The sequence below is a fragment of the Xiphophorus couchianus genome, chromosome 20 (assembly GCF_001444195.1).
Source record: "Xiphophorus couchianus chromosome 20, X_couchianus-1.0, whole genome shotgun sequence".
Classification (NCBI taxonomy): Eukaryota; Metazoa; Chordata; class Actinopteri; order Cyprinodontiformes; family Poeciliidae; genus Xiphophorus; species Xiphophorus couchianus.
The window spans coordinates 16,412,421-16,433,642 of NC_040247.1; the positions used below are offsets into that span (position 1 = coordinate 16,412,421).

General features: G+C 38.0%; 2 protein-coding genes across 2 annotated transcripts; both read right to left on the reverse strand.

Annotated features, from left to right (window-relative positions):
• Positions 1-1,133: 1,133 nt before the first annotated feature.
• ora3.1 (olfactory receptor class A related 3, tandem duplicate 1) lies at positions 1,134-6,219 on the reverse strand. Its single transcript, XM_028003461.1, has 4 exons — positions 5,989-6,219; positions 3,248-3,511; positions 1,792-2,037; positions 1,134-1,643 (listed from the first exon to the last, which is right to left on the reverse strand). Exons 1-4 carry the CDS (start codon positions 6,217-6,219, stop codon positions 1,431-1,433), a joined length of 954 nt encoding a protein of 317 aa, XP_027859262.1. The 3' UTR covers positions 1,134-1,430.
• A 910-nt stretch (positions 6,220-7,129) lies between these two features.
• On the reverse strand, positions 7,130-18,861 carry LOC114134873 (von Willebrand factor A domain-containing protein 1). Its single transcript, XM_028001727.1, has 5 exons — positions 18,532-18,861; positions 13,666-14,205; positions 12,940-13,218; positions 11,721-11,996; positions 7,130-10,608 (listed from the first exon to the last, which is right to left on the reverse strand). The coding sequence occupies exons 1-5, from the start codon at positions 18,614-18,616 to the stop codon at positions 10,307-10,309; spliced, it is 1,482 nt and encodes a 493-aa protein (XP_027857528.1). The 5' UTR covers positions 18,617-18,861; the 3' UTR covers positions 7,130-10,306.
• Between the last annotated feature and the right edge of the window lie 2,361 nt (positions 18,862-21,222).

A 21,222-nucleotide genomic window follows, 5' to 3' on the forward strand; every position in this document is an offset into this window, starting at 1 on the left:
CAGTAGTAGATTTCATTTGGGTGATACGGCTCTCTGCCCATGGCGACACAGAATGTGGGGCATCACAAACTGTCCCAAAAATAAAAGGTTCTGCCAAAAATATGTTTTCTGTTGCTTTTTTGTACACTTTGAGTGTGGCGTGGGTTTCTCTCAGTTTAAAAGAAACTGGGAGGAAATCTCCCAGTTTAATGGGAGAGTTTAATGTGTTAAGAATTTTGTTTAGTTTTTAAGGGTTCAGAAAAGTTACAAATATACAAATGTACAGTTTTTCTTGCACAGTGAACACTGCTGGGTGAGTGTGTGGTGTTTCTTTGTTTTTTGGTTGTGTGGGGTGAGAAACAAAATGATGGGTTCATCCTGTGTGATTGACACAAAAACCATCATCTTGATTTGCTCAAATTTCCCAGTAGCTAAATTACACATGAAACTCAAAAAATAAAAATAATCAGACACATCAGAAACTGTCCTACAAGACTTGACTTTTATCTTTGTTTATTCATTTTGTTGAGTGAGATCAGCATTTTTTTATTTGTTTTGTTTAAATATTAAGGTTAGTTATATTGAACTGTTCTGCTGATTTTGCAAGACCTTTGTAAAAAACCAAGCCACATAATAAATTAAAAAGACATGGCCACGCAATAAATATACACTCATTTCCATGAGTCAAACTCATGAGGGTTTCACAAAAGTATCGACATGCTTTCAATGTTTTTACACAAAGTCAATATCTTGCAGAACCATCTTTGCTGCAAGTCTTAGGGCTGATCTCTCTGCCACTATCTATATCAAGACTGACATTTTTATCCGGTTTCCTTTGCAGAATAGCTCAAGTGTTGTCATCTCAATTGGATTTACGGTGGATTTTGATTGTACAATTTCTACCTTATGAACATGCTTAATCAATTCCATGTAGTTTTAAGGAGTCCTGCTTGAAAGAGAACGAATACAACAGAAAAAATGCTGCAAGCAAAAAAGAACTTCCGTTTTATATAGCAAGTTTGCAGCATTTCATACTATTCATTTTTGCTATTTTCTGCATTTTCCCTTTTGCTTCTATTTCTTGTGATTGCTGTAGCTTCCATTTGAATTGGTTTAGTTCATTGTGGTCTTTTGAAAAATTGCAGCATTTTTCTGTTGCATTTGGGTTTTGTTTTGTGTTTGTGTGTTTTGGAATTTGCATCATTCCGGTGTTTGCTGCTCATTTGCACCTGTCGGCCAATGCAGTAAAGAAGGGGCAAAACACATTTGCCCCACATTTCAGATCTTCATCTTTAAGCATGAAGACATGTGAGAAAGTTCAAGAAGCATGGATAATTTTGCGAGGCATTGTATCCACTCTAACAAACACTTTGAACAACAGGTGGATGGAGGATTTACTGGGATTGTTTTGTGGCCTAAAGGACCAAGTGTTGCTCTTCACCCAGAAAATTTCAGTCAGAGACAGAAGACTTCATGCACGAACGAAGCCGGCGGTGGCCGATTGCCAGAACAACAGGCGACATGGTGATGAAGATGCTGTTTCCGAAGCGAGCTACGACCAGCAGAAACTCAGCTGAGGAGCCTCGGTTGTAGTTGAAATAGTTGACAGAGATGATGCTGGTTCCCCAAGAGACGATGAAAAGCATGACAAGCGCAAGAATCACCTAGAAATAAAAGAAATTCATCCATGGAAGATCAAAAATAAACTTTTGGAACAAATACTGTTGATGTTTGTTCCAATATCAACAGTATTGGAACAAATACCGTTCTAGTAGTCTTGGAACCGTATTTGGACTCTAGGGTCTGTGTTACCTTGGCGGCTCGCTTCTCTGCTGGCACTCGTTTTAAAACAGGGGCGTCCTGAACAGAGCTCCTCGACCGGCCGTAAGTGTTGAGAATGTAGAGAGACATCATGTTGGTGACCGCCATCAAGATGATTGGGAATATTTCATGGACCATCATGGATGTGGTGGCGTAGGCCAGGCCAGAGTAGTTTGACGGGAAGTTCCACACACAGCCCAGCAGGGGGCGCGTTGTGCTGCTCACCAACATGAGAGTCTGAGATCAGAGGAGGAGGAAGAAGAAATGCAAATTAGAAAGATAATCCGTCCATTTCTTATATCCAGGTAGTTGTTTAGGGTTGTGGAGTCTGTTTCCAAAAGTTATTGTGAGAGAAGCTGGGTTCAATAGGGTGCCGTTTGTAAAGTTACACAAAAAATTAACAAGAATTAAATATTTAGTTGGTCCTAAATATTGAGTTGGCAAACTGAATATTTAGTTCTCAATTGAACATCTAATATTTAGTTTGGAAAATAAGTATTTAGTTTGAAAATTAAATGTTTCGTTTTTGTGAAATAAATATTTAGTATGGAACTAAATATTTAGTTAGCAAAATAATGAAGTATTTAGTTATAATAACTTAAAAATTTCGTTGTTAATTAAATATTTTGTTTGGTACTCTGACATTTATAAATGTAGAAATAAACGGTGGAATTATAACTTGATAAATGAACAAAAGTCATATTTTGGATTGTGGCTTCTTTAATAGAGAATAGCCCACATATTTGTAACAGAGTTTAATTTTAACAATACTATAGTTATAACGTTTGTCAAAACTGGTTTATTTATTCTTCAAATTCATTTTTGCGTAGTCAAAAAGTTATTTTCTCCTGACATTTTTATGTTGCTCTTGACGGTTGGTGGTTACCTTAGCAACTGGTAGCTGGCAGCTCCTCCCCCTTTCCTGTTGCTATTTTTGACTGTTACTGTCAACTCTGTGTTTTCTTTACACGCTTTACATTTTTAACATATATTTTAGACAAATTTAATCATATACATCACATATTGTAAATTTTGCAATATTTTGTATATGTTGTTCGGTGTTATAATCAATATGCATTATAGCGATGTTCAATTTTACAACTGTTAACTGCTGCTCATTGGGAGTCATTGCTCTGTAGTTTGTTTAAGGTTATTTATTGTAGTTTATTTAATGTATAGGTTCAGAAGTTGATGAACTGATGGCAATCACCTACTTGATTACCATCAGTAATCAAGTTGACAGTAAACATACCTACAAGTATATTGTAAGGTATGTTTTGATTTTTGATACAAAATAATGTTTCAGTTACCAATTGTGTGATAGTCTTTCAATGTTGAGTGTTTGTGTGTCTGTTGTGAAGTCAGCCTACTGGAGCTGCTTCTTTGGACAAACAAAGAAGGATCATAAATGCCTGGGAAAAACATGCAAACTTCATGTTTGTCTCACCTCTGTGGTGTTTTCATTGCCACTGGTGGAGAAAATATGAGCAGGAATGGAGTAAAGAAAGTTTAAAATCCAGATGATGGCCAGGCTCAGCAGCAGGGTCCTGTAGGTGCTCCTTGGCCCCTGAAGGTCTCCAATAGTCGGAGTCACGCGCTTCAGAGTGTGGAGGTGGAACGCGCTGAGGAAGAACGTCGACCACACGTTGACCGACCGCAACCAGACCCAGACTCCCATCAGGAACTGACACCAGCCTTTGGAGGAGTACAGCTGGAAAAGAGATATTTTGTTTGGGTGAGCTTTGTGTGTTTTCATGTCTTGGAGTACACTCTGCATTTAGATCATAGGGCCGATGGACAATAAATCAATAACGGTATAAATTGTGATAGACACGTGATCAATATCAATAAATAGTATGTCTGGTGGAAAATTCAGTATTCAAGAATATTAACTGAACTCTGATCCAGAACCACACGGCATTCTGGGGGACGTAGGCAGAGGAAAGGCTTTAACATAGCCAGCTAAGCAAAGTTGGTGGAATCAACAACTCACTCATTCTTTGGTTACTTAGCAACAACCTGTTGAGTAACTTGCACAGCAGTCATCTAGTGTTTTGCTACTGTGCTTCATAACTGCCTGACAATAAAAACAAAGTTGTGGATTGAAGACTGTGGATGAAACAGGAAATGTCACGCCACCAAATCTGTCTCCCAATCTGTGTTTATTTGGTATCAGCTCTTTCTGAATTGGTGCAATCAACTACTTGCTTTGGTTTCCAGTTATTGTCAGATTATTGTGTTTTCTAACCTTAGAAAACTAGGTGCTAGGTGCTAGCACCTAGTTATGCTAGGTGTCTTTTGGTCTTTTTACCCCTATATTTCCATCAGTTTGGTTTGGTTTTAAAGTTTGTCTGCCTATCTCCTGCCACGTCAACAATTAATGACACTCTTTCAGTTTACAGCAGTGTAATACTGTCTTTAATTTGGACAAGTGACACTGTTGTCCCAGTTGCTTTCTGATGGACTCAAGCCTTGGTTCACCCTGGGTTGTTCTTGAACATCCTAACAGATTTAGTTTCATCTAAAGGTTAGCAGTTTGGGTCAAACGGTTGAAACAATTCAGTGTTTACACAGAACCATTAGGAACATAAAGGTTACATTAAGCTAGGAGAATAGCTCCTAATCTCATCTGTCTTGAAAAATCTGTGAAATAAAATGTGATGTCCTTGACAGGAAACCAACTAAGACACATAAACCAGCTCTGGAAAGAGGAGATGACAAATATATGAACTCAGAACTGTGGCAGAAGCTTGCCGATGATGAATGAAACTTTTGCATCCGGTTACTTTGTTTAAAATTTGTTGACATTTTTGTTCCAAAATTAATCAACACTGAAAAAAGGTGGTTACAGAAGCTGTAGTCCAGATATAAAGCTATGAGGTCAAATTTGAGCTAGTTCAACAGTTCAAATTTTGAGCTGTTGCACTAGAAAAGCAAAACACTTTTCAATGGTTTGCTTCCCAAACATACTTTAGTTTTTTGAGCAGCACATCAGATGTGTATTTAAACAGTTCATACCTTGAAGCAAGCTCTGAAATGATAAGCAGCAGGTTCCTCATGATGGACACCATTAGATTGGACACTGCCAAATTGACAATAATGATGTCTGAGTTATGTCCCGGCCCACGATCCATCATCACACTCTTTCCAATCACTCCTATCGCAATAGAATTACCCACAATTCCCAGAGCCACCAAAATGATGTAAAAGGCGCTCTCTGCAGGGGAAACAGCGGTGCGAAATCCCATCCCCACAAGCTTAGTGGTTGTCTCTTGCTCCATATCTTGAGTCGTTGTTTCAAAATGTAGAATTTCTGAACCCATGTCAGCATCCCGGCCCAAATTAAGTTCCCTCTTCATTGTGAATGTTTACTGAGAAAGTCCAAATCAGGTGAACATCCAAGAATACCGCAAATATGTACAACCTGAAGAAGATCCTTCCAGTGACATCACAGCTGAAAATGGACCTTTTGGTTCCACCTACTGATGAGCCAGTCTCCACATGAGCCAGAGAAAGCAACAAAGCATCACAATGTTTTCAACCTTAGGGAGATTAAGGTGTATGTTAATGAAACACAAGAGATTAATCAATTTTCTTGAGCAAATTGTGCTTGAGTTGCAGCTTTCCATCTTTCACCATCAACCTGAAGGAAGTGCGAAGATTTTGTTAGGTAACACTCGGAGAAATATCTACTCACAGATTTTAACCATGTTCAGGCTGGGTATGGGTAAAAAAAAATACCAATAATCTCCCATTTATTTTTATAATGTAATAATAAGCATTATTAGTTTAAAAAGCTTAATATACTTGTTTGGAGTTTCCCTTTTTTTTACAAGCTAAACTAGCTTCAAAACCAAGTTGAAACTGAATACATTTTGGGGTCTTATGTCAGATATATATATATTTTTAGCAAATTAAGTATTGCCATTACAATAAGATACATATACGTAAATAATGCTTTTACTTTATCTTAAAATGGTTTGTATGTGTATGCACCATATTGCACATATTTATATTTCCTGAGGTCATAAATATCATATACACTGTGTGTTTCTAAACTTCTGACTTTAACTGCATGTGTAAAATGAGATCTAGTTCAACAAGTACAACATTTTTCCATGAGTTGCTTCCAATGCATATTTTTACTTTTTTTGCAGTATATCAGATGTTTATGTAAGCAGTTCATACCCTGAAGCCCAGGTCTGAAATGATAAGCAGTATGTTCCTGACAAAAGACACCATGAGGTTGGACATCGCCAAATTAACGATAATAATGTCCGAGTGATGTCTCGTGCTGCGCTCCATCATCACACTCTTTCCAATGACTCCAAACACAATGATATTACCCACAATTCCTAGGGCCACAAGAATGATGTGGAAGGCGGTCAGTGCAGGAGACAGAGGTGAACGAAGTCCCATTCCCACAAGTATTTTGATTGTGTCTTGCTCCATAATTTCAGCCGTTGTGTTAAAATGTTGAATTGCTGAACTCATGTCAGCATCTCGTCCCAAATCAAGCTCCAGCTTCATTGTGAATGTTTACTGAGACAGTTCAAATCAAGCTGAAAATTGATTTCTTGGTTCCACCTACCGACGATTTGACTTCCTTATGGACCACAGAAAGATATAAAACATCACAATTTTTCCAACCTCTGGGAAATTAAGGTGTGTGTTAATGAAACACGAGAGATTAATCAACTCCCCTAAGGAAAATGTGCTTGCTTTGCATCTTTACCCGTTGCGCCATCACCCTGAAGGAAGTGCAGACCTTTAATCACTTGTAGCAGATTTTCTGCTGATCAGCAAATATCTGATTGATTTTTATTCACTGGTTTATATCCTTAGGTCCAGATTTTTGGGTGGGTTGTTTCATTTACCCACTTTTTAAAATAGGAACTACAATGTAGAGCAGCAATAGGTTTCGTTTGGCTATGGATTGCTAATAATAAGTGCTAAAGGAAATTCTTAACAAAGTTAGTATTTTAGATAAAAATACCAAGTCAGAGCACCATCCGATTATCAGGAAATAATATACAGCTAGCTTTCAGGCGCTCAGTTATGAATACCTGCCTGGTCAGGTGTGGCATTACAAAAAATATAGATGAAGTGAGGTCGCACACCAAGCCCTGCACATACACAGAATAAATACAGACAACTTTTCTCCAAAATCTAAGAATTTACTTACATATATACACCAACGTCCAGTTCCAGTTTACTCTGCAGAACCAGAACCAGAACCAAACATTGGAGAAGCAGCATTCAGCTTCTATGCATCACAAATCTGGAATAAACTTCCAGAAAATTGCAAAACTGCTGAAACAGTGAGTTCCTTTAAATCTGCCTTTAATCCTTTAGACAAGTGAATAAAACCCCACCTGTTCACAGTTGCTTTTGTTACTTAAATGAAACAATAGCCAACATTTTGACATGTAATGACAGAAAAATGTAACAGTGCAGTTGTTGATTTTTGTGTTTTTATGACGTAAAGCGCTCTGAACTGGCCTGTTGCTGACATGTGCTAAACAAATAACATTTGATTTGATTTGATTTAAAACATTTAATTCAATAAACTCTTTAACTAAGCTTGCAACATTAAACTAAACAACTAAGTAAATGAAAACCAAGAAGATAAAAGGAGCAAAAAATAATAAAAGTGGAAAGATGCAGTGATATCTCCAGTTACTGTGAATATGTTTAAAACCCAATGTTTGTTTTGAGGAATTTGAAATTACGTCAAATTGATTGGCTTTGGATCAATGAAGAACAGCTGATGTGTGTTCTTCAAAAAGTATGCTTCTGGTGCAATTTGTTAGGGGGCATTTCATTCATTATAAGTGGCATTAAATGTATAAATTTTAACCTGTATTTATAAGTTTGACCTCAAATGGAATAGATAAAATATCTGATGAGATTAAACTTTTGTATCAAGTTATTTTGTTTAATATGTTTATGTAATATGTAATATGTTTAAAATGAAGAAAAAGAAGCTCTTTAAAGTCCAGATACGATGACATTTCTGCTAACAGTGAGTAGACCTAAACTCTATGTGCAAAATGAGAGCTAGTCCCACAAGCAAAACACTTTTTTAATTCTTTTATATCCATAGTTTTTAGTTTTTTGAGCAGTACATCAGATGTTTCTGTAAGCAGTTCATACCTTGAAGCCCAGATCCCAAAAGACAAGCAACACGTTCCTCAAAAGTAACACCATGAGGTTGGACATCGCCAAATTAACGATAATAATGTCCGAGTGATGTCTCGTGCTGTGCTCCACCATCACACTCTTTCCAATGACTCCAAATACAATGATATTACCCACAATTCCTAGAGCCACCAGAATGATGTAGAAGGCGCTAAGAGGTGTGCTAAGTCCTTTCCCAACAAGTTTGACGGTTGCCTTTTGCTCCATGTCTTGATCTACTGAGTTAAAATTTTAAATTTATGGACTCATGTCAGCAGCATCTCACCCCAAATCAAGCTCCACCTTCATTGTGAATGTTTACTGAGAAAGTCCAAATCAGCTTTCCAAGAATATTGCTTATGTAACTTAAGCATCAGGGAAGCAATCAGCTTGGAGATTTTCTCTCTCTTTGGATATATTTACATCTTTCCACTGCAGCAAAAACTGAAGAAAATCATTTGTGTTACATCATAGCAGAAAATTGACCTTTTGGTTACACATACCCATGATTTTACATCCAAATGAGCCGTAAAAAGCCATAAAGCATCACAATGTTTTCAACCTCAGGGAGATTAAAGTGTGTGTTAATGAAACACAGGAGATTAATCAACTCTCCTGAGCAAAATGTGCTTGAGTTGCAACTTTAGACTTTGCACCTGAAGGAAATGAAGACATTTTTGTGTGTATGCATCCACCTGCAGCAGGTTGTCTGCTGGTTAACAGAAGATCTCAGACTTCATTTATATGAAGCTGAAAACAAAGTACAAAGTAATCTTAAGTCACGAATGTGACAAAATATGTCATTGATCAAGAGAAATACGTGCAATGGTTAATATAAAAACAAAATAAATACCACAGATATTATATATTTAACCACCAGAAAGGATTTAATGTGGCATTTTAGGCATTTATTTAAATCAGCAGTCATAGAAATGTAATCATTTCATAGAAATGTATTTTGAAAAAAGCTGAAGCACGCTAAGCAAGGGTTGTAAATCTATTCACAGCTGCAGCAATCAGCATTGAGAAAAGAAACATATTTTCAAAAAGACGTATTTAACAGAATAGTGACAAATTTGTCATTTCCTTTTAATCAATATGTTTTATCAATCTCAGCAAACATTACTCAGACTTGACTGTAATATAGATTCAATCTGAAAGGAGAGTATGCTGCTAACATAAAGTCAAATTAAATAAATTACAATAAACGGTCCGATGAGGCTCATTGGTCTGATTAAAGGTACCTTTTGAAAATAATATTTAAGCAGGTATTAAACTGCTTAAATATTAATATTATATAAATATTAAAGTGCAAGCTTTTTATCAAGTTCATATTTTCTGTATTAAAATGTTTTTTTCTTATTGTCTGACGGCAATTTTTTCTTATTTTTCTGACTGGTCCTTTTTGTCATGTTTTTATTAGTGGAAAACTTACTAAAATAAAGAGTTGGACACATCAATTTGTCTGCAATTAATCTTTGTAATGTGTTTGACTTATTGAACTGAGTTACTGAGAAAATATTTTAATAATATTCTAATTTATTGAATGATTCTGTATTTTGTAGAGATTTTTGGGATGTGCATTTTAGCTTTCATTTTAAACATCAACATGATTGAAGTTATGGATTTAAACTGAGAATTCAATAGTTTTGTGAATTATTAAAAAATGGATGATTTTGACTCAGGGTGTGCTTTCTTTTTTACCACAACTATACTTGATCCAGCCTCTAGATGGCGATAAATGTGCAAGAAAAAAGGAAACGAGTTGACTAAAACATGAAGTTAGTATAAGTGATGTGCTTTACATAAATCTGGATTAATTTATCAATAATTAGCCCTAATAAACACTGGTTCAATTTGATTACAAAGAATTGTTTCTATTGGATCTTTTAGAGAAAGTTGTACTAATTAGACAAGCAATTAAACTAAGGAATTAATTCTCTTGAAAACTGGAGCAGCAAAATAAATTTAAGAAGTGGAGATTATAGCTAAAACACTTAAATATCACAAGTTTAAGGTTCGTGTTTGTTCCAGGTTTTCATTTCTTTAGATGAAGTGAGTGATGGTGCAAACAAGAGACAGATTGGACTGATATTAAAGTATCTTCATGACTGATTTTGTTCTAAATCTTCTGTACACAAATAAAATAAACCTCAGGAAATAAGATAACAGACTAGGATGTATCTGCAGTGCTGTAAGATACTCGGTTTGACTCCCCAGTTTTCATCCACACAGACTGAAATACTCTACAGAGACACTCCAGTAAGAACCCAACGCTTCATGAATATAATTACAGTAATTAGATGAACGGATCCTGTCAGGCCATCTACCCGCTGTTTGTCTTGGCAGTGCAGCAGATCCCATCTCCTCGGCCCGAGCTGTAGACCGGAGACACGCACACCCGGCTGTTCGGAGCGGGGTGGGCGAGTCGGACTGAAGGAGGCGAAGGGGGAAGATAAGCGGTGGAGAGGGAGCGTTCTGACTGGGAGTTTTGGGAACCTTTTCTCTCCCAGCTGACCCAGTAACCTTTCAGTCCTTCTGTGTTGGTCTGCCAGGATGCTTGGACCTCATTCCCTTCCTGCCGATCTGTCAGGGTCAGTCGGAGGTCGGTCAAGGCGGGCCGAGCTTCTGCAGAAAAAACAAACACACACCAGTTTCTATACTGCAGGGAAAACAGTTTCAACAAGTAAATAAAACACTTTAAAACTGACAAAAATCCACAATGAACTGTGAGTCACTCTGTTATTATCTCTGGGTTGGATTAGTGTACCGCTTTGTATCCCGGGCTAGAACATATAAATCATCTCTTCATTGCCTACAAATCATCCACAATTCAGCAGCTTGTCTTTTAACAGGTCTGTTTTACGATTTATTTTAAGATTTTATTGCTTACTTTTATCATTTAAAAGGCCTAACTTTATTGTTCTTAACATCCACACTCTAGTAAGAGCACTTCGGTAAACCAACCATTTTCTCATAGGGTGCATTCACACCAGCAGTGTTTAGTCCACTTTAATCAAACTCTAGTTTGATTGTATGGAAAGTCCAGTTCGTTTTTGAAGATGTGAATGTGCAATCAAACTCCGATAAGGACTAAAAAAACAAACCAGTCCGCCTAAAAACCCAGATCTCATTTCAGCTAAAATGAACTCTGGCTTTGAATGGATTGGAGACCGCTGCAGAGGCAGGAAGCAGACTACAGCGCAAGGCATGCTGGGTAAATGCAACCAAAACAAATGGAAGAGTCTAGCACCAGCAGGACAATGAAATGGCTTGTGGATTTTACCAAAGACAAAAGAGAAACCCTCCATCACTGAAATCTGACGCCACTCCATTTTTGTTACCATTTTGTGAAGAAGGAAGTTACGCTCATATCTTTTTTGGAGGTTTTCGTGTCGTTTCATTTATTGGTTCTTGGTGCAGCGCCACCTCAGGCGAGGAGGGGAAAATTTTTTCAATTTGTTTGATTTGACAGTGCAGTGTGAAAGTGAACCACACCAGCTGAAAATGTAACAAATGTTGCAACTGAGTTGAACCAGACTATCAGGTGTGGAAATACCTTTAGATATTCCTAGATTTAAGATAAAAGTCAGAGGTGACCAGAGTTTTGCTATTATTCCTTTTGTCCGTACTGCTTTTATATCAAGACCCAATTTTATTCGTTGAAACAACATTTGTTGTTTGCTATACAAATAAACTGACACTGACATTGAAGGAGGAGCTGACCCTGACGCACCAACCTTCCTGAGTGCAGGCTCTCACAGACATGGCTCTCTCCTTTCCATCCAGGTGCAGAGCGCTCACTGTGATCAGGTACTGAGTGCCTGGCTCCAGGTTACTCAGCAACACAGAGCTTTTCTGGTTGCTCACATCCACAGTGTGAACACGACCGCTTGGAATCGCTCCGTACTCCAGAGTGTATCGCTGTACCCGAGCCGGCTGCAGCGGGCCCCAGCTGACGCGGACCTGACGGGGACCAGGGTCAGACAAGGTGACCTCTGCTGGACTTAAAACATCTAAATGAAATGATAAAAAAAAGACATGCTGAATTTAAACCGACCTCTTGATTCACACTTAAGTTGTTCGCTGTAATTTGAGTTAATTTAATAAATGCAAATTAGGTCAAAAGTTCTTGATTAGGCTAAATCTGTCTTAATTAGACTCAAAGTCAATTATTTAATTTGAGTGACCCAGAGAGAGTTTCATCTAGATGCCAAAGTTAAAGTGTAAATTGGGATGAATTGAATGTGAAAAACATTCAATGCAGAAATAGTTACGTTTAAGACTTTACTCATGACCCCTTGTCTCAAACTCTACCAGTATTAGTGAGACATTTTCAAAAATATAGAAGTGCAGTGTTTTATTTTAATATTCTGCTTCATTTATGAACTGCAGCATCTCTATGCAAACGACTGCGACGTATGGATGGAATGGTAATAGCCCAGACAATAATTAAAATTGTAGAAATCGGATAAAGTGATTTCGTTTAAAATGTGTTTAGCTGAACTTAATGAGATCCTCCATGTGGAGAAATTGCAGAGTGATAACTAAAGCTTCGTTAATAAATTCTGCAGTCTCTTGCGGCAGTTTTTGAGCCATTTCATTCAGTATAAGATTGATCCAAATGAACAGTCTGTCTCTTAATGTGTCACTCATGCCTTTATAGACAGGCATTATGAAGCGTATATGGTGATTTTACGTAATTGTTCGTTGCATCGCTGTTTTTTTTTTATTTTTTATATTTGCTTTGTTTTGTTTTACTGAATCAATATATTTATTGATTTTCTTTGCCCAGTAATCTGCTACATACACATATTCTTACTATTCCATAATTCATGTATGTTTCACATTGTAAAAACTTAATATGTATTTTAAAAAACACATTACTCCTCTGTCTTTTCTATAGTTAGTAAAGGAGAAGAAAGTGTAACTAATAAAAAGCGGACATGTGATTTTTACCAGGAAGTGTGGTGAACTTCACAGTCAGTGTGCTGTGCAGCCGCTGGTTGGACTCTGGCCGGAGGGAGGCCGTGTACGTCGTGTCGGGCTGCAGCTGGGTCAGCTCCGCCTGGCTGGAGCTGCTGGGGAGAACCCTAGTTTTCTCAGAGCGGCGACCATCCACAGCTTTATAGCTCAGCTCATAGTGACCGCTGTCAGCAGCCAGAACAGGACGCCATTGCAGCACTGCACTATGGGAAGTCAATCGAACCACGCTCAGTCGTTCTGCACGAATGATTTCTACAGGAATAAAAAGAGGTGAAGACAATAGAATGTACTTTATTATTATATGTATCATTTATTAGCCTGACTTTGGTCTTTCTACACAATTTTGCTTGATTATAATCTCTCTTCACAACTCAGTCTGGGATTTCTCCCATTGAGTTGAATTTCTCAATCAGGAGAAGTTTTGAACGATGACATTTATTTTCTGCATTGTTTTATAATTGGAGTCTGCCTGTAGCTTTAGTACTGGCAGAGGAAGAAGTGAACGAAGCCATTCAATCCAGCATTAACATTAACAGCATTGAACTGGTGGATATACATCACAGGGAAACATTTATGATTGGGTAAAATCAACAGAGTTCACGACTCCGAGAGCCCAGACCGTCTGGACGGAGCAAATAGCACCAGATGAGGGGCTGTTTATTTATAGTTAATTACACATTTAAAAACACACACACATACTGATGATGGCCTCCCTCAGGTCTTCTGTGATGATGTCGATGCTTTCCATGTCCACGGAGTACAGGTTTGACTCCAGCGGAGGCGTCGCCACGCGCTGTAACACCTGGTGGTTGCCATGAATCGTATAAACAATTAACACATAAACTCCGCGAGCCTTCAGCTCAGACATCGCCTTCTCCACGTCTCCAGGCTGGACTCCGTCCGTCAGCCACAGCAGCACCTTGGGGACGTCCCCGTCTGCCTCCAACAGCAGCCGCTTCGCCAGCTCTATGGCGGCCTTCGTGTTGGTGTCTCCCTGCTGCTGGTGGACACTCTGCAGGGCTCTCAGCAGACTCTCCTGGTTGCTGTGGACATCCAGGCTGAACTCCAGCTGAGGAGTGGTACCCACCAGCAGCAGAGCCACCCTGACGTGGCCCCGGCCCAGGGTAAACGGGTGGAGGAGTTTGGCAACAAAGGTCAAAAAGCGAGAGAACTCAGAAGTGGTCACGCTTCCAGAGGAGTCCAGCAACAGGAGAATGTCCCCTTCACAGCAGTTCAACTCTGAGGAGGACAGAAAATAAGATCATTTATATAATAACATTTCAGACTTAAAGCTATCTATTATGCTTCCTTGAACAGGTTAAGATGGGTCTACGGGCTAAAATGTTTTTTACACAAGATCATTCTTAGGTAATAATATTTTAGTCGGGTCAGTTCTGCCTATTTTGAGCTGTTTCAGGGCCTCTTGTCACTTTAAATCCTAATAAACGTCTGCTGGCTACACCGCCCGAGTGAAAATGGCTGCCGGCAGATGCACAATTACACAACCGTTTATCTTTGAAAAGCAGAAACAAGCTCCTGAACAACCAACAAGAATGCAGCAAAGGCTTCTGGATGGTAAATCAACAACAAAACACTTGTCTTTTACAGCAGTCACTGAACAGAGCATACAGCGGTCAAACCAGTTGGTCTGAACATTCTGAAGTTTCCCTTGGGTTGCTAGGTAACGGGCTGGCCTGGCTGGGGTTGCTAGGTAACGGTGCCCGTGGAATGCGACTAAAGTTTTGAAACGGTTCATTTTTCAGAATCCAACAAACATTAACTTGTTGCCCAACAAACAATGGGTGTTTTTTTTAAGCGCTTGATTTGTTTTTAGAATCAGCTGAGACCAAAATGGAAGTATAAACATGTGTGAAATGTGATTTTTGATTAATAGTTTATTTTTTAAAAGTAACTTACAAAATTGATATTTATATATTTAATATTTTAGTAACTTTTGACCCCCCCCCCAAAAAACATTATTGACAGGATGAAAATGTATTTTTCTAACATGAATGAAACTTACTGAAAGCCAAGTCAGAAGATGACTGAATCAAGATTAGGATAATTTATCCAATAGTTATTTTAGTTTGAATCAAAATAGGACAGACATACTATTAGCTTTCAATGTGTCTAAAAGTACAAAGAATATCGGCTTTGAAGAAGCAACAACACACTGAATTGTAAAAGCTGGATGAAGAAACATTCACTTCCTGTTGACACTACATGGAAATTATTTTTTTAAAAGTGGCGACTAATGAGGTGTCGTTCCTCCTAATCATACCACACACTAGCAGTAATAATATACATAGCATTACAATTATACATATAAGAAATTGAACAGATTCAGAATCAGAATAATGGCTGATCTTATTACTTTCAGAGGTGCAATACGGTCCCTAAGGAGGGATTCATATAACCATGAGATGCATCAACAGGAATATGAGCCACGATTATCAACACATCAGAAAATACTGGAGTTAATTTGAATTTAATGTTGCTACAAGCAAAATTTCGCTCTACTGTAATGAGGAAGCAAGGGATTTGATTAGAAAAGTCAATTTATCACATAAAAGTGGAGGGAAACTAGTCAAATGTCGAGGGGGAGAAATGCCTGGCAGGGACTTTATTGCAGCAAATAACAGTGAAGGGAAACATCATAGGAAAAACAGAGGTAATGAGGTACACACACATCGCATGCATCTCGTTTCTTGGTTAAAATGCACGCAAAGGAATTTTCTGCTCTCTACATTCCTCTGCAGAAAGGTTCAGGTGAATGAGTTCATGTTTGAGCGATGTGAGGATGTCATCTGCCAGAGAACCGGCCTCATCTGATGCCAGGGCCATCTGCCACAGAGGACAGCAGCAAAGATGAACGAAAAATATGTTAATGATCCTGTGAAGTTCACAGAGCATCCGTTCAAAATGCACTGAGATCAAACACACAGATGCTAAACCATCCTGTCCATCTTAGATTAACTTCACCTACAACTTCTTACCTTACAGAAGGTAAGAAAGCACAAATTAATAATATAATCTATTAATTTCATGTGGAATAAATGTAAGGTTCTGAGACAAACTACTTTCAAGCTGAAACTCTCCAAGCCCATTGCAGTTTTATATGTAAATTAAATATAATATCTCTAAGAGTAAACGTGCCTCTCTCCGCTCCTATTAATGTTTATATCTAGCAGATTTGCATCAGAACATACATTTTTCTGCAGACTTGCAGCTTTGTTGCTTGGACAGAAATAATTAGACTGTGATGAAACGATCCTGGCCTGGTCAAAAGCAAAAACACAGCAGCCATTAACTTGTAGGTCAATATGTAGATATAAAAACACAACCTACTATCTACGAAGGTCAAGAGAGAAAGCAGTGGTCCAGTTGTTTCTTTCTAAAAATTCCAAATGTTTTAAAGTTCAATAATGCAAATACTTTTAACTATTACCAAACCACAGCTAGAGAAACACTTTGACTATCATATCTTCAGTGGGAACATATTTTATTAAGTATTAGTTGTTGGTTTTTTTTTTACAGCTGAAGAAAACTCTAGTAACATGTTCCTATATGGAAATAACTTTTTGTCCAGTTCATGCAGGCAGATGAGTTGGTCCACTGGTCTGCTTTCAATCACAGTTTATGGTTTAAAGGGGCAGTGATGTGTTTTCCAGAAACATGGTGGCATTTTACAACACAATCAAGTAACTATGTTTCCTTCAGCTGCTATAAAAATATTATCTATATCAAATATGACTTAAGGCCTTGAAATTGGGCCTCTGTCTCTTTAAAAACTCCTGCTCTTTCTTTTTTTTTTTTTTTTTTTTACCAGTGTTGCACTGAGAAGTAGCTCCTGTAATGAGCTCAGCAGATGTGCTAATTGCTGCTGGCTAGTCTGAAGGAGTGAAGGGAAGCTCAGAAGCTTGGAAACTAAGGAGGAGCTTTGTCTTGAAGGCGGTGCCAGGTCCAATCAGACGTTTTGCACAGGTGAATGGTTGTCATGGAGATTAAAGGATTTCTCAAGCATGCATGAATCATGATAATCCTCCAGGTATGTTTTTGATGGAATAACATTATAACATGACATAAAGCTAAAAAAAAAATCAACTTATCATGATACTGCCCCTTTAAATAGCATCTGTACATCTTCCTTGATCTGTCTGAGCTTTAATTAGTACATATTTATACTACAAAATCCTAATATTTAAAAAAGATATAATTAAAAAAAAAACCAGCAAAGATTTTTAGGTTTAGAATGTGGCTGTAAAGAGCACTTTAGCTTAGAGTACTTTAAATATGTTCTCCATCTGAGATACCCTGCAGTGACTTCTAGTAATCATAATTATTACAGATAATTTCACTGATTAGATCACAAAGTGCTCTCCTTAATTAAATGCCTGTTTAGCACTTATGAAGTGAAGCACAACGTTAGAGCTCTGAGTCAGCACCGTCCAAGTAAAAACTTGCCCAAATCAGACTGTGGTGAAATGATTTGTTGTTTCGTGAAGCTTGACGATTTTAACCAGCATTGCATGCAAAGCTCAGTGGAGGCTTGTTTTCAGCCTTTAAATATGTCACTTGCTCAGAGAACGCTGAACTCTCCTCTTCCAAGTTTTTAAACTTTAGCTTGTTTAGCTAAGCTGAGAAACATTTTATATTGTCTTCAGTTTATCAGTATAGCAAACTTTTGATATTTAGGATTTATAGAAAATGTTTAAACTTTCTTCACATTTTGTCACATTCCAGCCACAAACTCCTTTATGTTATAAGCCAAAATCAGCCAACACATAATTATGAAATGAGATAAAGTCATATTATTTATTTTTATGCAAATAGAAATCTGAAAAGTGTGGTGTTAAAACATTGTAGAAACATCTTTCACGGCAACTAAAACTGCGTGTTTTCTACATTTTGTTCATTCTTTTTAGCAAAGTCCAGTCATATTCAATTAATTAGAAAATTACTGAAAATAATGTGTCCAAGTCTTTCTTTCTGTTATTTTTCACACACAGCCAATGAAAGCAGGACACTTAAGCTTAGCATGTTACATCACATCAGACCAATAAGAGTAATAGTTTAATTAAAGATATGAATAATACCTGCTTAAATTATGGTTATTTCCAAAATGTACCTTTAATCTCACAAACAAACCTCATTAGAACCAATTTACTGAATGTGATTGTAGCTCCAGCTTAATGAGATTGGATGGAGAGCATCTCTAAACATACATTTCAAGCCACAGATTCTCTTATGGAAGTAGGTTTGGGCTTTGACTAGGTCATTCTAACACACCTGCTCTGCTCTGAACTACCCCCCCCGTATCTCTGCCTGCATGTTTAGTTTCCTTTTCCGGCTGCAGGGATGAGATTGCTTCTCTCCGTTTCAGCCAAGGCTGCGCTGAAAATTACCCCGTTTTTTAAATTCTGCACAGTAACAGATAAGAGAGCGACTTTTCCACCTGGATATGTATGCAGTGTGCTCTCCGCAGGCCATCCGGCCGCATCATCACAGGTTTGCTTTTCCATCTCAGTATTTTTTATTTTTTTATCTCCAGTTTCGGACACTCACCTGTGTCCGGTGAAGCAGCCGTCTGCCTGACGCTCCGCTGCAGCATCGCGAAGATAAAAACACAGCGAAGCAAAAAGCTTTTCATTTTTTTTCTCCGCGAAAACTACTAAAAGCAGTCGGGACTTTGATTAGGACCTACGCAGACAGGTGAGACAGTAAGGATGTGGATCTCGCTTCCCATCGCTCACAGACGGTTCTGTATTTAATTATCATGCAGCTTTGTCACCTGACCTTCTTCTACTCGTTTTTGCATCGCAGACACTGTAGTGTTTCATCTCTTTCACTCTTAATGACTGAAGCTCACCTCCCGGCTCACTCCTCCCCCATTCGCAGGTCCCGGAAACAAAACGGGATTATTCTCCGCCTCCGTCTGCGCTCCGGTTTGCTTTAATCCAAAGGTCATGGCGCTCATTTCTGAGCAGACGAAGGGTAACGATTAATAGTCTGAGGGAATCATTTCCACAGGAATCTGAGAAAACAGTACATTTTCTCTAAAAAAATTTTAAAAATCCTTGAACTAGATTTTTTTTTTTGGCCACAAACTTGAACCTCAAGAATAAAAAACGTGAAAAAGACAAACAATGCTGTCTGTCTTTTCCACATTTCCACTTAAATCAAAGGAAAGTTTTTTCAGAACTGCTGAGGACGGCTTATCTCCACCTCCCTGTTTCTGATATGAAGAGGAGACGAAATCATCAATTATTAACTTATAGTTTGTGTTTCTGTGCCTGAAAATATTGTCAGCAATCAACAATGAATGTAAAATGGATTTAAATTGTAAACAAACTAATTCAAATTTGAAAAGTATTTTATAGATTCACTAGACACTGCGATATACAGACTGAAAACCTGAGCATTTTGCAAACATCGCAAATCTTCAAATATCAGCAGCTGCATCATAACCAGCAGCTTCACCTTCCGGTACCAACATCCATTTCTGTAAAACGTCCTTGGCCAAATGTTTTCAAAGAGATGTAGATCTGCAGAACAAGCAGGTGGTCCAAGAGATTGATGTTTCTCACCTGGAACAGAACAACTTGACGATTCACTGCTCTGTTAAAGGAAAAAAAAGCTCCCACATCATGATGCTGCCTCCTACACTGTGTGGGTTTAACTTTAAGCACTACATGTTCCTCCCGGTGCAAAACATATAATTTCCGGTCATTAGCACAATGTGAGGAAATTAGTCAGGACAGCAACATTCATCCTCTGTTCTCATCCGGCATCCGGTGCATGTCCGGACCTGCAGCATCTCCAGAGCTGTGAGAGCAGGAGGCCTGGAATTTCCCTAAGAAGGAGAATTTCAGATTATAGACAGACATGGACATGTACACAACATGCACATGTTTTTATGAGCTTTAACACGTGGATGTTTTTGGATGTACTTTTAAAGGGGACGTATTATTGAAAATTCATATTTTCCAAATTTTTTATTTCCATTTGGGACTCAGCTGCTTGTAAAAATATCTCAAGTGCTTAAAAGAAAACACAGTGTAGTTTTTTTGGCAGTAAGTTAATGTTTTTGTATCTGGAAAATTATTTTTTTTTTCCAAAAACCTTCCAAATATAACTAATCTGTAAGCACTGATCCTAGTAACCCTAGTTACCAAGCAACCCCAGTCAAGCCCAGCCGGTTACCTAGCAACCCCAGTGAAGGCAATCTTTTTCAACTGATTTTTAAAAAAATTGCTCCTTAAGATTAAAATACTGGGGGGAATAATAATAAGAGGTTATCCAGGGGGGCAAAAACCGGTAGTTCCAGGACCTCCCCAACTTCGTGTAGCCGAGTGGAAAAGCATGGCTTCGTGATGACCACCAGAGGAAGCTGTGTGTAGATGAGCCCTGAGCTTTGCCGGCTCGTTAGAGAAAGGGATGAAAAACGTTAGACCGGAAGAAGTAGCTTTGTGCTGTTTGCTGCGGTATGCTAACGTGCCTAACGGTTTTTCCACTGTCCTAAAAAAAGAAGGTAAATGTATCTAGAACTTTATTTTTATTACAAAGTGACCTGTTGGTGTGTTTCTGAGAAGTGTATAGGATTATATTACACCCAATAGGAAATTATCTTGGGTGTGATGCTTGCCGATTTCTTTAAAGAACAGTGGAGTTCGTTCAGACTGTGAATAACTGTGGGGCTTGTTCTGTCTTAATATATTGTGAGTTTCTGTTAAATGATGTCAGGTTATAGTTAAACAATAACCTGTTGTTATTTTACTGAATGTATGTTTATCTGACCTTACTATAGTGCCGGTTAGAGTGAATGGCCAGTTGCCACCAGCAATTTTGAGTAGTAAGCAGAGTTTACTAAGTGAATATTTTAAGATGTTGTATAACACTGAGTTGACCATATTCTAAGAAGTCTGTGTGATTTTATTTATTTTAATTTTTTTATAGAAGCGTGCCTGCTTCAGTTGTTTATGCACTCAGTTTTAAACTTATAGTACAGTATTTTATAGATAACTTTGTTTAAAAGAAAATGAATTTATTTGATTTTGCTATTCAAGTGACTGTCTCTGTAAGATTTTTGTTTAACAAAAATTCACCATTCTGTAAAACTCTAAATTCATTTAACACACTACTCTCCCTTTATTAGAGTATTTGAGAAATAAACCCCCATTTATAAGTTTTGTGTATTATTCCCCCCGACCGTTGAACCAGGGGGAATAATAATAAGAGGAGGCCCAGGGGGGCAAA

Coding starts and splice junctions, on each gene's coding strand:
- ora3.1 (XM_028003461.1), bottom strand. CDS start 6,219: ATGGGACTTCGTTCACCTCTGTCTCCTGCACTGACCGCCTTCCACATC. Junction 3,512..5,988: donor TTTCAGACCTGGGCTTCAGG/GTATGAACTGCT, acceptor TCTCTTTTCCAG/CTGTACTCCTCCAAAGGCTG. Junction 2,038..3,247: donor GCAATGAAAACACCACAGAG/GTGAGACAAACA, acceptor CTCTGATCTCAG/ACTCTCATGTTGGTGAGCAG.
- LOC114134873 (XM_028001727.1), bottom strand. CDS start 18,616: ATGAAAAGCTTTTTGCTTCGCTGTGTTTTTATCTTCGCGATGCTGCAG. Junction 14,206..18,531: donor GGCTGCTTCACCGGACACAG/GTGAGTGTCCGA, acceptor TGTCCTCCTCAG/AGTTGAACTGCTGTGAAGGG. Junction 11,997..12,939: donor GAAGTTCACCACACTTCCTG/GTAAAAATCACA, acceptor CATTTCATTTAG/ATGTTTTAAGTCCAGCAGAG.